The sequence below is a fragment of the Setaria italica genome, chromosome III, assembly GCF_000263155.2.
Source record: "Setaria italica strain Yugu1 chromosome III, Setaria_italica_v2.0, whole genome shotgun sequence".
NCBI classification, from domain to species: domain Eukaryota; kingdom Viridiplantae; phylum Streptophyta; class Magnoliopsida; order Poales; family Poaceae; genus Setaria; species Setaria italica.
This window is the reverse complement of record NC_028452.1, coordinates 11,905,230-11,921,501: the sequence shown is the minus strand read 5'-3', so window position 1 is coordinate 11,921,501 and position 16,272 is coordinate 11,905,230. Positions and strand designations below refer to the sequence as shown.

Genomic DNA, 16,272 nt, shown 5'->3' with positions numbered 1-16,272 from the left:
TTTATCAAATACCTCTTGATGACATCAGTATCCTCCCATACAATATTGTTGCTACAGTCAAAACACGGACCACGTATTTGCTTTGTCTTGCAAATGCGAGCGTACTTCTTCGCAGCCTCCACAAACTTTGATAGCTATGACATGAAATATGCGAATGTCTCCGTATGCCATACATCCATACTTTATGATACATCTTTAACAACCTAAAATAAAACTTCTATGTTATATTAACTAATTTAATGAGCTATGGGTCGTAATTCTATAAACTAAATTAAATTATGGATGTAGTAACTAATAAGTAGGAAGAAATTTAATAAAAAACAATTCTATATTACACTAAATGAAACTCAATTAAACATTGGATGTAATAATTAATAAGAAGAAGAAAAAAAATCAAACTCAATTATATATTAATTCAATCAACTTCATTAATTAAAACTATGGATGTAGTAACTACTTAAAAGAAATATAATAAAAACCAATTCTATATTACCCTAAACGAGACTCAATTAAACCATGGATGTAATAATTAATAAGAAGAAGGAAAAAAAATCAAGATAACTGTGCTTATATCTGACTATCATAGCTTGTGTATTTTATGATTGTCGCTCCTGTCCTGGCTATTTGTATGCCCATATATTTCCCATCAAAGCTTGACTAATTTCTAAATGTTCCTTCCATTCCGATCATCTGTAAAACCGGTCTTACATAACGTGTACATTTTGTATGCATGATTGTTTGCTATCCTCTTCCTGGCCTATCATTCTAACTAATAACTGTGCACTTATTCAGGGTTGGATCCCACTAATTCTTAAGTAAAGATTGTAGTTTTTGTTTGGATTTGGAATCACCATTCATGGTTTCTGGTGGTTTTGTTTAGTTGTATGTTTTCACTTTAGCAGTTTTAGCATATCTACAATAGAATTTTAACATTACTTTTAGCAGCTGCTAATGAACAAAGTTCTTCAGTCCTGCATTATTTCCGTCTTGTGCTGCCTGCTGGGCCTATCGTGCCTACAATTACCATGAATAGTTCTTTCACGAACCCTGTGCTCTTTGGGCAGTAAGGACCGCGAGATCGCGGCTCCTTTTCATTTTGAACCATACATTTGTAGCTCTGGATATATTATTAAGTACAGTTTTCTTCCCAAGGTTGAGTGAACCAGTTACATGATTTTGTTCTTAATAGAATGCCAACAATTAGAGGGTTCGGTTAAATCATGTGGCATCCTGCAATTGTGTAAGCAACGTGCGTGTCATTGCTGAATTCAGTTAGCCTTTGGATGTTGTGTCGTACCAAGCTTTGTTTCATGGCGTAACTAGAATCTTGGATGATATACTTATTTCATATTTGTACATATTTCATATTTTTATTATCCCGTTGAATCCAATATCTTATAATATAAATATTTTATTGTCCGTAGCAATGCACGGGCACGATCCTAGTAATTAATAAGAAGAAGGAAAAAAATCAAACTTAATTATATATTAATTCAATCAACTTCATTAATTAAAACTATGGATGTAATAATTAATAAGTAGGAAAAATATAATCAAACTCAATTCTATATTATATTATTATAACAAACATAGCATTGTAATGGTTATAATATGACCATAGAATTTTATTTACAAAAATAATCCATTTCTAGTTATTTTCTCTCTCTTCCCTCCTCTCTCTCCTAGGTCTAGATCTAGATCTAGATGACAACCTAATGAAGTTGAAATGATGGATAAAAGTTGAAAAAGAAGGTTGGAATGTCACAAACTCACCTTATATAGTGACCTCCTCCAAAGAAATCAAGAGCAAAACCTTCCCCCTTAGATTTGGTGTTTTGGGAGCTTTCCCAAGCTTCTCTCGGGCAAGCTCCAAATGGAAGGTTGTCTGGGGAAGAAGATGCCCGTGACCTTAATTGGGCGAGCTCTGTGCTGGCGGGCGACATAAGCCAACCGCCAGCACGGATGGGGTGCATCTATGCTAGCGGGTGCTTAAGTCGCCCGCTAGTACAGTAGCCTCTGTGCTGGCGGGCGATATAAGCCCACCGCCAGCACAGATGGAGTGCATCTGTGCCGGTGGGTGCATGGATCGCCCGCTAGCATAGTGGCTTCTGTGCTAGCGGGTGCTAATCACGCCCGCCAGCACACTAAATTACCTACGCGCCAGTACAAATCAAATCTAGTGTGGTGTAACTATTTTCTAGATTAAGTTAAGTTAGGTCTAACTTCTAAGACTTTGGTTAGACCAAGGGTGGTGCCGACTTGCCGGTACGACGAGTTGGGCCAAATTTGTGCTACGCTCTCTAACCAAATGCAAACATTGACGGGAGGTTGGAATTGTACGTCATGCTACCTATTTCCATTGCAGGGTAAGACTCTTGTAGAGATGCTTGAATGCTTGATGAGATAGCATCTGTTCTTTCTTTAAGGCCTCCTTTCTGACATAGAACTCATCAAGGAATTTTGCAGAACTTCTATAGAAAATTTCCCTATGTTTTCCTTTGGAACAAAGGATTGGTCATTCTCAAATCCTACAATTCCTATGAAAGTATTTTGGAGGAAATCTAACATCTTCAGAACTTTTCTTCATGCCCATCCCTCTTTTAGTTCGTATGTTTTTTCTTATGATGCATTTAAACACTTCCATTAGAAACTTTCTAGTGTTATCGATTCCTGTAGGATTGCAAGCGGCCAATGGTGCCCCCCCATCCCCGCTGTCATTACCTTGTTAGGCCAAGGCCACATGTTTACACATAAGTCTACATAGTTCAAAGCACGAGGAGGCAGCCATATAGCTGCACTGTGAAGTTACATGTTTAGCAATAGACTGCAACTTGAGCAGGTTAGTGTTGTCTCGGATTGCTTGTACGTTATCAATAGTATGGATCTAATTTCCACCTTCAATGTTTTTAATGAGAGCAAATATCTACGAACCCAGAGTTTAACATTTCGAAGTGCAACTTATCTCCTTCCCTTCCACTTTCAAAAAAGTCAGGTGATTACTATTTAACTGATTGGCTGTGTCATGTACCTCTCTTTAGTCGGTTAACTTTTGTATAAACTATTCATTTTGCCTAGTGTCCAAATATAAATTCTTTATGTTATGATTGTTTAATGCATGCAGTGGTGTACGCAGGGTATGCACATGTATTCATGTGAATACCAAAGATTTTTCAAGAAATTGAATATACATAGTACATAATACATGTATGCCCAACCAAAGATTGTATCCGCCAAAATCCAACTGAGCCAAACTTGGCAACTCATCAGCCCAAGTGCCAAACTCACATATTATTCACATATCCACTTCATTCCAACCATATTTTTTTATGATGAATACCAAAGGTGCAAATTTCTGGCGACGCCACTGAATGCATGCACACATAGTGAAGAATTGATAATAAATATATCGAACAAATCCGTGTATTTCCTATCATATGTATAGCACGCAGTGTTGATCTTAGCAACATGGCTCCTCTTGAGAATTTTTCCTAGTTCCGCCGTTGCAAGCGCCATACTACTTCCTAAGTTCCTTGGAACGTCTCGTGTCCGCGCGTGCTCTTGAGACGATGCCTGATTTAGAATACAGTGGCCGGTGGCGAGCTTCCGCATCTTCCGTTCCGTTTAAGGAGTTCGTGGTGATCTGGTTCCAAGCGATGGAGGGGCAGGTTTGCCTGATGCCCGGTTCGAGCATTAACGGCTCCGCGCCGTGTCAATTTGTTTAGCAGGGCTTCTCCTAAAACAATTTCATCGATGAAGTTAAAGCTGGTGAAATTAAAAATAGTGACTTTACCCAGCTTCTAGTTTATTTTAATCTCGACTTACAAAATGACTTCACACTATAGTATCTTGTTTTGCGTAAAACAGGTAAAGCCGAAGCTAAAATATAAGTCCGGCCAAATAGGACTTATGTTCAGGAGAGGAAGCTTTGACGGGTACTTTGCCAGGCGGCCAATCCCCACGGGGCGACAAGGAGAAAGCCGATTTGACGCAAGCAGATTGCCAGTGTGGTTCAGAGTGATGCACAAGATTAGCCGTACCGCATTGTATAGCTCTGGACCTCTGGTCTCCAAATGTTGGTTTCGATTTTGTACTAGGACACCACAAACAATCACTGATCCTAGATGGCTACTGTAGATTCCCAGTAGCAGATGAGGAGAAAAGATGCATTCGAAGAAGACCCCGTTAGTTTTTTTAGGAGCTCCTAAAATTCCTGTCACATCGCATGTTTATATACTAATTAGGAGTATTAAACATAGACTAATTACAAAATCAATTGTGCAGATGGAGGCTAATTTGCGAGATGAATCTATTAAACCTAATTAGTCCATGATTTGACAATGTGGTGCTACAGTAAACATGTGGTAATAGTGGATTAATTAGGCTTAATAGATTTGTCTCGGGAATTAGTCTCCATCTGTGTAATTAGTTTTATAATTAAGCTCATATTTAGTCCTTAATAATCTTCAAATATTCGATGTGACCTGAATTTTAATCCGAATCAAAATCCAAACACCCCTGAAGATTGCGACGTCGCATGTCTAAGTGCTCCTACCACGCGTCGATCCCGAGGATTCGCTTGGCGTTGAGCTCCGGCGAGCCAGCCGAGCCAGCTCTGGTCACGGTTTTCCACGCGATCGGCGTCGTGTCGTGTCAGCCCCGTCGTCGGGAGGTACAGAAGGACTCGCCAAGCAGGCGCGAGCTCCCCAAATTTCCAAAACCGTCGACCACATGTATAGCTACTAACCATGACGGACGGGCCCATTTTCTTGTGGACCTACACAGCAACCGGGCATCTCGGGCCCATCTCCCTAGAAAGCCACCTCCTTTCCCGAAGCCCAACGCGCAGAAAGCTAGCGAGCGAGCGAGCCCGTGAACCAACCGCAATGGCCGCGCCCCGTTCCGTTCGCCTGACCGTTTGACACGTGGGTCCCGGGCTCAACGGTCCACACGTCGGTGAGAGCGCCGCGGATCCCGCGGCCCGGCCGCCGCCTTTGCCGGTTGCTGCTCGCCGCCGTTCGAAATTTGAATCCCCACGAGCGACGAACGGTTGCTTCCTCCCTCCCTCCCCACGTCGTGGCCGAAAAGGACAACGGCTACCTCCTCCACTACCCCCCACTACTTCACTGATTGCTTCTCCTTCCATTTTGTCGCGTCCCGTCTCGCCTCGGCTTCTCCTCCTCCTCCCTTTCCCCTCCGGCCCTCCCACCGCCCCCCACACAACACAGCGGAAGCTTCTGTGGAGCAGAGGAACAAGGGGGGGTTTGCATTGCATCTTGCATCTCGCGGCGTCAATGGGGGCGTCGGGGAAGTGGATCAAGTCGCTGGTGGCCCTGAAGGCGCCGGAGAAGGCGGCGGGGCACAAGGGCGGGCGCAAGTGGACCCGGCTGTGGCGGAGCTCGTCGTCCGCCGCGTCCAGGGGTGCCAGCGCCGGCGAGGGCGGCGCGCTGGCGTCCGAGGCTTCTTCGGCGTCGGCCGACTCGTTCAGCTCGGTGCTCGCGGCCGTGGTCCGCGCGCCGCCCAGGGACTTCCGCCTCATCAGGCAGGAGTGGGCCGCCGTCCGCATCCAGACCGCCTTCCGCGCATTCTTGGTAGCGCCCGAATTCCTTCTCCATTTGGTACTGCTACTTGTTCGTTCTGATTATTGTGATGCGATCTTGACTCTTTAAGCATCTCTGCTGTCATGTGGCGGCGCGCGTGACGTGAGCAGGCGAGGCGGGCGTTGAAGGCGCTGAGGGGCATCGTGCGGCTGCAGGCGCTGGTGCGCGGCCGGCTCGTGCGGAAGCAACTGGCCGTCACTCTCAAGTGCATGCACGCGCTGCTGCGGGTGCAGGAACGCGCCAGGGAGCAGCGGGCGCGCTCCTCTGCTGACGGCCACGGTTCCCAGGACGCGCTCAAAGGCCGTGCAACTTCTACCAAGGACGCAGAGGTATCTGGAACGCAACATCAAAATGTGATTTTTCTGATTTTAGTAGGACGTGCAATGCTATTATTTCGGGAGGAATAATTTGCTATGTGAGATTCAAAATGGTTGTTGATTACCTGCTAGAGAACTTCCCCTTTTATGTTGATACGAGGCGAAAACTAAGTGTCACCTGTCATTCAGGAAAATTTGATCCAACAACCAAATTTCCAAAGATGGAATTCGGTTGACAGTGTTGTTGGAGTGTCATAGGGTCTCTAGTTCCTTAGTGTAACTAACATTGTCACATGGGCCATGTGGTTGAATTTCCTGATCGCCTTCCACTCAAATTTTATTATGGACTTGTTCAAAATAAAGATAGATTGTTATATTAAGGGGGTGTTTGGTTCTTTAGTCCGGACTAAAGTTCCTGTCACATCGAATGTTTAGATACTAATTAAGAGTATTAAACATAGACTAATTTCAAAACCAATTGCACAGATAAAGGCTAATTTGCAAGACAAATCTATTAAGCCTAATTAGTCCGTGATTTGACAATGTGATGCTACAGTAAACATGTGATAATCATGAATTAGTTAGGCTTAATAAATTCGTCTCGCGAATTAGCCTCCATCCGTGTAATTAGTTTTATAATTACTCATGTTTAGTCCTCCTAATTAGCCTTCGAAGATTCGATGTGACATGGACTAGACTTTAGCTCAAGGATCCAAACATCCCAAACTCCACTCTAACTTTAATTTGAAATGAGTGTTTCAAAGCTAATAATCACACCCATTGAATTTTGGCCCCCTGAGTTAACCGTAGAATTCAGAGGTCATTTGGAAGTTGGGAAACTGGAAATTTTCAACTTTTGAGTTTCCGCTGTGCTACTGTTGATACTTTGACTATTTGAAAGCTTTTCATATGGTTGTTTTACATTTATTTCCTTATGGAGAAAGGGATGGGAGAGTTGATATGGTGGGTTGCTTTTATTTGAAAGGGACTTGCATCAGTAAGACTGATATGGACAATTAAGCTTCCTTTATTTTGAGTAATGATTGAGTCCATTAAGATTGTTTCTTGCTCTTTCACATTGACAATATGTGTTTGAATCAGTATTTTTGTAGTGACGCTGTTAGGTAAGAAAAGCTATGGTGATAACACCAATAGTGCCTTCTAAAATTAGGTGTTGCCAACCCAAGTTTCAAATTCACACTACAGTTGCAAATAGATACAAGAGAATGAGTTCACACTACAGCATTCTTTGCTACGAATTCTTGTTGGTTAGTCAAGAAGCATACAGGATTCATTGTTTTCATTAGAGTAGCATTGAGACGTTGCGAAGATTTCTTGACATTTTCGTATTGCAGGAACAGTGGTGTGACCGTCAAGGTTCTGTTGACGAAGTAAAATCAAAATTACACATGAAGCACGAAGGTGCAGCAAAAAGAGAGAGGGCAATTGCCTATGCCCATTTTCATCAGGTATATGTTGTAGCAATAACTGTTTTCTATACTCACGTCCGAGTAATACTTGCAGCGCAGATATTTCATATCTTTATAACATGTTGCTCGTATTCCTTTCAGCATCGAAATTCAAAAAGCAGCGGAAGACCAAGCTCTCCTGCAAGATTTATTAGAAGCCACGAGTCTAATAGGTGCAATCACAACTTGAATTACTTAGAAGGATGGATGGCAACAAAACCATGGGAGACCAGGCTTGTGGAGCAAAATGATACTGACTCACAGTTTGCGAAGAACTGTGAGGATCTGAATTTGGCTGTCTCCAATGCTAGCTCAGTCAAAATCAGAAGGAACAATGTCACAACCAGGGTAGCAGCCAAGCCTCCTTCAGTGTTGTCAGCTTCTTCCTCTGACTTGGTATGCGAGGAGAGCTCTCCATCGACATCCTCGGTGACTCCAGTGTCTGCTACCACCACCATCTTAGCATCAGAGGCAAGATCAGACAGTGGCCATATCGGAGGACCAAACTACATGAGCTTGACCAAGTCTGCCAAAGCAAGGCTACATGGCTGCAGCAGCCACAGAGGGTCGTTCCAGCGGCAACGATCTGGGGACATGTCAAGGGTGGCCCTCTCTTCAATAGACACCCAAAGCAACGCTGGCTCAGATATTTCAGTGACCTCGAAGAGGTTGAACAACATGTCATTGAAAGGCCGGAGCATGACGAGAAGCATGGACAAGGAAAATGACTATTGATCCTGGCTCCATAATCAATGGACAAACAAAGCTTAACTTGGTTTAGCGTCAGCTGTACACATCCAACCGATGTTCAATTCCTAATTTACCGATAAATTATGTACTTAGAATTCAAAATGGAGACATGTGAAAGCTTAAGCCGTTATATATCTGCACCTGCTGCCTTCTGTGAAAAAAAAAACGTTTACTTTCTAATTAGAGTCGTGCTGGATGTTGATAGTATCTTATGCTGGGATACCAAAGCCTGAATATGAAATTCTGGGACGTTCAGAATGACGCGAGGTTTATCTTGTCTGTTCTGGCACACAATCGGTGTGTCATCTTCCCTGAAGATCTCATGACATGCCCTGGGCGACCGTCCAATCGCCCAAACAATTCTTCTTTACATTCTGATTGGCCAGCTCATATATGATGGCCTCATCAGAATCGACCGGTAAAACATTTGCGGCACTGGGGGTCGGTACCTGCAATGGCGATCGTCTCCTCGACTTGTTTAATCTCCCGCATTTGTTTGACTAAAGTGCAGGTTACATTAATCCGGTCCGCATTGCTTGTCAAAATCTAGGCTTTTTGTAATATCGGTAGCTATCGATGGAGCGATAAAAAAAAAATGCGGCCCATGGGATTTTGCTGCGCCGCTCTGCTCTAGTGCTGTATCACTCCTGGCCAGTGCACACTGCACAGGTCGCCGAAAGGGACGTGGCGACAGCTACGTTTTTTTGCCGAAACCCAATCCATTAACCGCGCACAACTTTGGTAAATTTTTTGGGGGCAAACTCTGAACTCAAAACTCTGTTAAGTGTGTTAGCAGTTACCCCTGGTGGTGCCCCTGATGGCAACCTCTCACGGGTAGGAGCAGCTTTTTTCTTGGCGATCATCTGAGAGGTTACAGGTCAGGATGCCGTCGTTTCAGGCCTTGAGCGCCGCGGCCGGCCGCTGGGGTGTGGACGGCCGGGATGGCTCGGCATTTGGGCAGCCTGGGGAGACACGAGCGGATGGTCCAGGCGCGCGGAACAGTGCCGGCGCCATGCATGCCGCCATCGGGAGGCAGGCAACGCAGAGATTCTCGGGGACGGTGAGGGGGACAATTCAGAGTTACGGGGGCTTTCCGGCGGGCCCGGCCGGTGCGGTGACCGCGAAAATGACAGCGGCGGACGAGGCGCGCGCGGTGCGGTGAGGGTGAGGGGGTTTGGGTGTTTGACCCACCGGAATTAAAAGGGGACCGGGTCGGGGGGCGATCGATTACATCACTGGCCTTAATGCCGCCATCACTCGGAGCTTTGCCGGAAAGAGAGGGGCGCTGGAGATAACGCACGCGCAGCCAAACACGACACCACCGAGCGAGCGGGCGAGCACCTGCGAGCTCCTCCCCGGAGCTGCACCTAGTTAGAAAGGGCTAGCTGCGTGTGGTCGATCGGCATGGGCGACGGAGCGGCGGCCGTGCCGACCAGCAGGTTCCGCACGATCTGCGTCTTCTGCGGGAGCAGCGCCGGCCACCGGCAGGTGTTCCCGGACGCCGCGCTCGAGCTCGGCCACGAACTGGTGAGTGAGTGTGTAAGTACATGGCAGCGTGGAGCTCGCCCGGCGCGCCATGGCGCCGCTTGGCGCGCCGGCTGGCCTGCCCGCCGTTGTTTTTTCTTGGATTTTTTGTGTTCTTGGTAGGTGAGCGTCGTGCGCGTGCCTTTTCCCTTCTTTGTAACTTGTAACTCGTAGGTGCGGAGGGGCATCAACTTGGTCTACGGCGGCGGCAGCATCGGGCTGATGGGCGTGATTGCGCGGACGGTTGATGCTGGTGGCTGCCATGTCCTTGGGTAGCTACTGCACAAACTGCAGTTTAATTCCTAAAGCGCTTCGAAGGCTTCTTCTGATGTAGATGCTGGTGTTTGTGTTTTGCTTTTGTTCACAGGGTGATTCCTAAAGCGCTCATGCCAATCGAGGTATGCATTTTCTGTACTCTGAGTTCTGTTGATGGCATAGAACTGTTTCAGAGTATAGATCAGGGATTTATTAGGGGTTGTATGCAATGATATGCGTTCTTGTGATCCGTGTAGCGTACTACAAGTGTCTGGATCAGATTTTAAGTATGTCCCATTAATAATTCATCTTTATATCTACGAAAGGATTCAACGGATGACTGTTGAGCTTTCTATTCTTTCTTGTCGTACCGTTTTGTCGCCCTTTTATTCTTCTCCTTTGCTAATGACGTGAAGGCAAACCCATTGTCCCTGGTCAAGCTAGGACTTGGCATCTGTAGCAGTGGGCTCCTAACCTTGTTAGAGAGTTAGGTATAACAATTTGGGTTCTAGATTTAGTTGCTTTCTGGATTCAGTAGAGCAAATGCCAACTAGACTTTGTCAAGTGAATTTATCTAATGGAACTTGAATTATGTCTCCACGCGGGACACCGGGCATATTGCTTCCATGCGAATATGTCCGAGTTGTCCCGGAGGAAACTGGTGAGCGCAAGTTTCTATTTGGCAGAGAGGTCGGACCCTATGAGAGTCGTCTTGGTCAGGTCTTCTAGGCTGAGGCGGATCTTCTTGACTTTGGGGTCGGGCTGCAGCGCTGTGGGCGTCGGCTCCGTCTCTAGGATCGTGGGCTGGTCCTGGTTCACCTTCTGGGCCTCGGCGACCATGGCGGTGGCCTTGGCCAAGTACTCCAGGGCTTCAGCGAGCTGTACCACCTCTGCGTCGCACTTGTATGACGTCTCGATGTCGCTGTAGATGGAGAGGACACCGTTTGGAGCCAGCATCTTGAGGACGAGGTAGGTGTGATGCAGGATCACCATAAACCTCGCCAGCATGGGCCTGCCGAAGATGGCATAGTAGGAAGTCTTGAAGTTGGCCACCTCGAAGGTGAGGTGCTCCGTACGATAGTTGTCGGGCGTGCCAAAGATAACTGGCAAAACAACTCAGCCGATAAGATAGGATCCTTAGCCGGGCATGATACCGTAGAAGGGATCTTCACAGGGCTGGAGGCGATCAAAATTGAAGTCCATGCATTTCAGTGTTTTGGTGAAGATGATGTTCAACTCGCCGCCGCCGTCAATTAGCACTTCGGGAAGGAGAGCCCGGTCTATGGTCGAGCAGATCACCAACGGGTAGGACCCGAGATCTGGAATATGTACCCAGTGATCCTCCCTTAAGAAGATTATGGGCATCTCTGACCAGCGCAGATACTGGACTAGCCGTATGGAGACGAGGTGCACCTCTCGCTGGTGCAGCCTATGTTTGCGGTTGCTGCAGAACACCTTGGGACAACCCATGATGATGTTGACCTCACCGTTCGATCGCTGGAACTCCCCGTTCTGGTCGGCGCCGGGCCGGTGGGCGTCTGGGTTTGGCTGGTCTCGACGCTATTCTCTGTGCTGGTCGTTGTGGTCATCGCGTCGGCGGTTGTCGCGGTCGTCGCGGTCATCGTGGCGGCGGTCTTGATCGTCGTGATCATCATGGCGGTGGTCGCAGTCGTCGCGGCGACGGTCACCGTGGTCGTTACGGTCATCGCAGTGGAGGTATTCACGACGGTTGTCGTCCCTGCGGTAGTCGTTGTGGCGAGGTCGCTTGTACTTCACTGGGGCGCCAAGCTCTTTCTTGAGGACTGTGCAGTCCTGAAGATTATGACGTGCGTCCTTATGGAACGGGCACGGAGCGTTGAGGGTGTCGTCAAACTCTTCCCGGAGGAAGGTGGTTGGCCTGGCGGGGTCAGCTTCTGCAATGAGAACCTTGGGGGGCCTTTTTCAAAGTCGGGAGGACTCCGGCCGTGCTTGGTGTTCTTCATAGGTCGGCTGGTCGTGGTCGTCGTTCTGGCGATGCTTGCGCCCTGGAACAGTACTTGCACCGCCTCCTCTGTGTCGAACTAGGTGTTGACGAGCTACATCATTTGCCCGACCGTCTTGGGTAGCTTCATACAGCTTGCAAAACATATTGCGGTTCATCAGGCCAAAGCGGAAGTACCAGATGATGTCGCGGTCCTCGACGTCGGCCAGCCTGTTGCGGTTCTCAAAGAAGCGGTTCACGTAATCTCGGAGAGTTTCGTTCTTTCGCTAGCAGACCTGGCCAAGATTCTCCGTGTTACCAGGTTGAATGTGGGCAGCCTGGTAGTTCTGGGTGAAAGCCCTAGCGAGCTGACCCCAGGAGTCGATGCTACTCGGTGGGAGGTTCTCCAGCCACAGGAGAGGGACGGGACCCATCACCACCAGGAAGTAGGTAGCCATCTGGTCGTATGTGTCGTTGGCAGCTTTCACCGCGGTGCTGCACGTCTTGAGCCATATGGTGGGGTTGGAACGGCCATCGTACTTTTCGTTGATGGTCGGCTTGAACGAGGTCAGCCACTCAACGACCCTAAGGCGGGAGTGAAGGCAGCAAAGCCATCGATCGTCGTGTCCTCATCATCCTCAAGTTTGTATACGACAAGTGGAGCCCTAGGGTGTCCACCATTGTTATGCCTGGGCGGGATGTAGGCGTCTTCAGGGGCGCCATAGTTGCGGTCGTAGTCGGCGCAGCGACGCATCTCATCTTCTTGTCGTCGGCGGTCTTCCCGTTGCGCTTGTGTCCAGGAGCGCTGTAGCCGCGGTCGTACTCGGCGCGGTGGCGGAAGTCAGCCTCTTCTCGCTCTTGGTGATGGTTGTTGAGGTCGGCGCGGAGGTCGTGGTAGTCTCGTAGCTCTTCATGAAGGTCACGATGCTGACCTTATCTACCGCGGTCCTTGTCATCACCTCTCCTGCCACGGCGGTGGGTGTCATTGTTGGCGGGTGGGTTGGCAGGTTGCTCCACTTCCTCTTCATGGATGGGCTCCAGCCGACCTCCCACGCGGTTACCGTGGTCGCCTCGATGGTGGCTGGATCTACTTCGAGAGTGCTGGGTAGCTGTGGACCAGGAGTATGCTGACCAGCTGTGGGGCCCCTCTTCAATCTGGGCATTAGCAACGCGGATACATGCCCGGATCCGCCGAAGTGGCTCCGAGTCTGGAAGGTTTTTCAGGTCGGTGAAGGCAGCCCCCAGGTTAGTCTTGGGTACGGTGAAGATGTTGTGGCCGGCCTCCTCTAGGTCGGCTTGTAGATTGCGGGCGCGCGGAGGGCGCCTGCGTCTGCCCGGAGCATCGTCCTGGTCGGCGTTGTCACCGTCGTTGGTACGCGGTGGGTCGGAGTTGGCGATGGCCGGTGGTCGGCGCTGGTCGCCTGCCACCCCCACTTCCGTGTTAGCAGCAGGTTGTTGATGTTGCTGGGTGTCGGCTTGCTCTCGTTGGCGCTGTACTGCACATTCCTGGTTCTTGGTGTTGCGGCCTGCTTCCTGAGAAGAGGTTTCGCCATCCCTGGGTGGATTGTCAGCAAAGACCATGAAGGCTTCGCGATCTAGAGTGGAGGAGTTGCTCTCCTCGTTGCTTCCATAGGAGTTTGGAGTTAGGACGATGCGAGGGACTTGGAACTCGCCACGGTCCGGAAACTGGATGGGTGCAGGTTGGTCTCCAGATTGGATTTGAAGGGACTGCGCAATTTTTGCGGAAAATGCGGCAACCGAGTTCCTTAGACCAAACGGGGTGAGGGAAGGACCTTGCGCCGACCTTGTTGGGCGTAGTGCCGCCTCAGAGAAATCGATGCACTCGGCAATAGTGTTGCTGATGCGATCTAACCCCGCGATCAGGTCGGAGGGCGTGGGTGGGCGGGTTACCGCAAGGATGTTCGGAATCCTCTTAGAGAGAGAGAGATCGTCGACCTGCTGGGCAAGCGGCGTGATGATCCTCAGGTGAAGATCTTGCTCCATCGAAGTAGATCCGACGGATGCTGAGTTGGCGACGGGCGCTGAGCCGGTGGAGGAGGCGGTGGAGTCAGAGTCCACCGGCATGCTCTTGAAGCAGAGCTGTATCAGATTGGTGAGGAAGTCCTTCATACTCTCGGGGAAGATGACGCCGGGACAAGATGCCATCAAACTCGCCGGGGAGGATCTCACAATCTCTCCTACCTGACGCGCTAACTGTCGGATTTAGTAGCCCAGCAGTCCACCAGGGGGTTACCCAAGTGGTTGATTTGTAGGCAGAAAGGATTGCGAGATCAAGAACTCGAAGGTGATCGTGAGAACACGAGGGTTTATACAGGTTCGGGTCTGCGGAGAGTAATACATTACGTCATGTATTTTATTGATTTGTATTGCTTGAGAATTCAGATTGGTTCGGATGCCCTCGGGAGTCGCCCTTGGCCGCCTTATATAGGCTGACGACCTAGGGTTACAAGTCGGTTTGAATATAATCTACTCGATTATTACATGGAAGGTGATCCAAGTCGGATTACAATACGTATCCCGCAATATCCGGGCTGATTTAAATCACCCAACCTCCTTGTCTTGTGCTCCAAGTATCTTCAAGTCCTTAGCCCGCATGTTTTGATCGAGCAGGCCCACTGACAAGGTCAGTATTCGGTGGGGATCCACAGGATACCCGTATCTCTCATGTTTCATCATTCAAAATCCGCAAATCAATGGTGCGTTGCGTGCGATCGGAGTACTGGGATTTGTATGTAAAAATGTCGTCCAATTTATACTGTTTTTTCCCGGGCAGGGAAGTGGTACTCTATAATCCATATTCCATGCTGACATTTGCACATGGGTCTCTTTAAAACAGATTTCAGGTGAAAGTATAGGAGAAGTGAAGGTTGTAGCTGACATGCATCAGAGGAAAGCTGAGATGGCTCGCCAATCTGAAGCCTTCATCGCTCTTCCAGGTGCCAGATATTCGACGATTTCCTGCTACCATGGCCAAATGGCCAATCACGCTGAGAATTGAATACAACTTGCTTGCAACAGGTGGGTATGGAACAATGGAGGAGTTGTTGGAGATGATAACCTGGTGCCAGCTTGGTATTCATGACAAACCAGTAAGTACACTGATCAATGTCTATTGGGCTGACAGATGCATATTGTTACTGAAAATATCAGCAACAAGTCCTTTTCAAACAAAGTAAGGCCTGTTACAGGTTGGGTTGGTGAATGTGGATGGTTACTATGATCCGCTGATCGCGCTGTTTGAAAAAGGCGCAACAGAGGGTTTCATCAATCCTGACTGTAAGCAAATATTCGTTTCTGCGCCAACTGCAAGCGAGCTGCTGACAAAGATGGAGGTAACGAATAATTTGACTGCAACATGTACTTTCTTTATACTGTTCACTACGTTCTGAACCATTTCCATGCGTCCGTGTTCAGCAATACACCCGGTTGCACCAGGAGGTAGCCCCGGGCACGAGCTGGTTATGTCCTTGAAGGCGGCGCACGGGAAAGGCTACGGGAAAGGCGGCGCACCGGCAGCACTCCATCTACTGAACCTGAACCGAAGCTCTCCACTGATGATGCATTTGTTTTCCCCCGCTATGTCCTTCAAGTCCCCAAAACCACTCAACTAGGTACCGGCGATTTCTTGTCTGAATCTATCAAGAAATCGACCCCTACTCGTCGCCATTCGCAATTCGAAGTTTGATTGCTCGGTTATGTAAGCTACTGTCCTACTCCTCTTTCGGTGTGTGGTCCTTGTGGAAACGGAATCTGGCCGGGGCAGCACGAAAGCAGCAGCTCAGCTCCGTCCTGCCCCGGCGACGGACGTCACAGGTGAGCGACCAAACTGATTGGGCTTGTACTCATTGCTGGAGCCTTCTTTTGGTTAAAAAACGATGATGATGTGAGATGGATAAATGGATTCATGATTCGTGCTGGCTTGGGGATCCTGTCGCTTTGCCTTTTTGGGAGGGGAGGGTCGGAGCTCGGAGGGAGCGTGTACTTTGCTGTTTGGGCAGGAGAGGGCGGGTGGCGTCTCCTTTTTGCTGCGTCATGGGCGCCGCGTGTTCGTTCGGCCCGTCTCGGTCTTTGGTGGCTGATGACAACGTGCACGATATCGATATGAAAGGCAGGGGTGCCCTTTTTTCTTTGGTTTGGATTTTGGGACCCGGGGTGCCGCCGTACCGCGGCGCGGCGTGGGTTCGCTTCGCCACCGGAGTGCGCTCTGTGATTTGGGGGATCTGATTCCCTGACGTGAGGTGAGGCAAACCTAGCGGCGATAGGCTTGGATTTGGATCGAGGCGAATGATTGGTGCGAATCCGTTGATGACGGTCTGGTTGCCGTTCGTCAGGCTGACCACACGGACGGCCGGGCCCCACGCCGCTTGCCAGGGCGCGAG

General features: G+C 48.8%; 2 protein-coding genes across 2 annotated transcripts; both read left to right on the top strand.

Moving 5' to 3' along the window:
* Positions 1–5,080: 5,080 nt before the first annotated feature.
* On the top strand, positions 5,081–8,313 carry LOC101762950 (protein IQ-DOMAIN 1). The gene is made up of 4 exons (XM_004961303.3): positions 5,081–5,588; positions 5,708–5,926; positions 7,270–7,383; positions 7,486–8,313. The coding sequence occupies exons 1-4, from the start codon at positions 5,292–5,294 to the stop codon at positions 8,116–8,118; spliced, it is 1,263 nt and encodes a 420-aa protein (XP_004961360.1). The 5' UTR covers positions 5,081–5,291; the 3' UTR covers positions 8,119–8,313.
* A 1,053-nt stretch (positions 8,314–9,366) lies between these two features.
* Positions 9,367–15,813, top strand: LOC101763355 (probable cytokinin riboside 5'-monophosphate phosphoribohydrolase LOGL7). Its single transcript, XM_004961304.2, has 7 exons — positions 9,367–9,660; positions 9,832–9,929; positions 10,025–10,055; positions 14,730–14,829; positions 14,912–14,982; positions 15,082–15,225; positions 15,308–15,813. The coding sequence occupies exons 1-7, from the start codon at positions 9,538–9,540 to the stop codon at positions 15,362–15,364; spliced, it is 624 nt and encodes a 207-aa protein (XP_004961361.1). The 5' UTR covers positions 9,367–9,537; the 3' UTR covers positions 15,365–15,813.
* The last annotated feature ends 459 nt before the right edge of the window (positions 15,814–16,272 follow it).

Coding starts and splice junctions, on each gene's coding strand:
- LOC101762950 (XM_004961303.3), top strand. CDS start 5,292: ATGGGGGCGTCGGGGAAGTGGATCAAGTCGCTGGTGGCCCTGAAGGCG. Junction 5,589..5,707: donor CCGCCTTCCGCGCATTCTTG/GTAGCGCCCGAA, acceptor TGACGTGAGCAG/GCGAGGCGGGCGTTGAAGGC. Junction 5,927..7,269: donor CTTCTACCAAGGACGCAGAG/GTATCTGGAACG, acceptor TTCGTATTGCAG/GAACAGTGGTGTGACCGTCA.
- LOC101763355 (XM_004961304.2), top strand. CDS start 9,538: ATGGGCGACGGAGCGGCGGCCGTGCCGACCAGCAGGTTCCGCACGATC. Junction 9,930..10,024: donor GGTGGCTGCCATGTCCTTGG/GTAGCTACTGCA, acceptor TTTTGTTCACAG/GGTGATTCCTAAAGCGCTCA. Junction 14,983..15,081: donor TTGGTATTCATGACAAACCA/GTAAGTACACTG, acceptor GGCCTGTTACAG/GTTGGGTTGGTGAATGTGGA.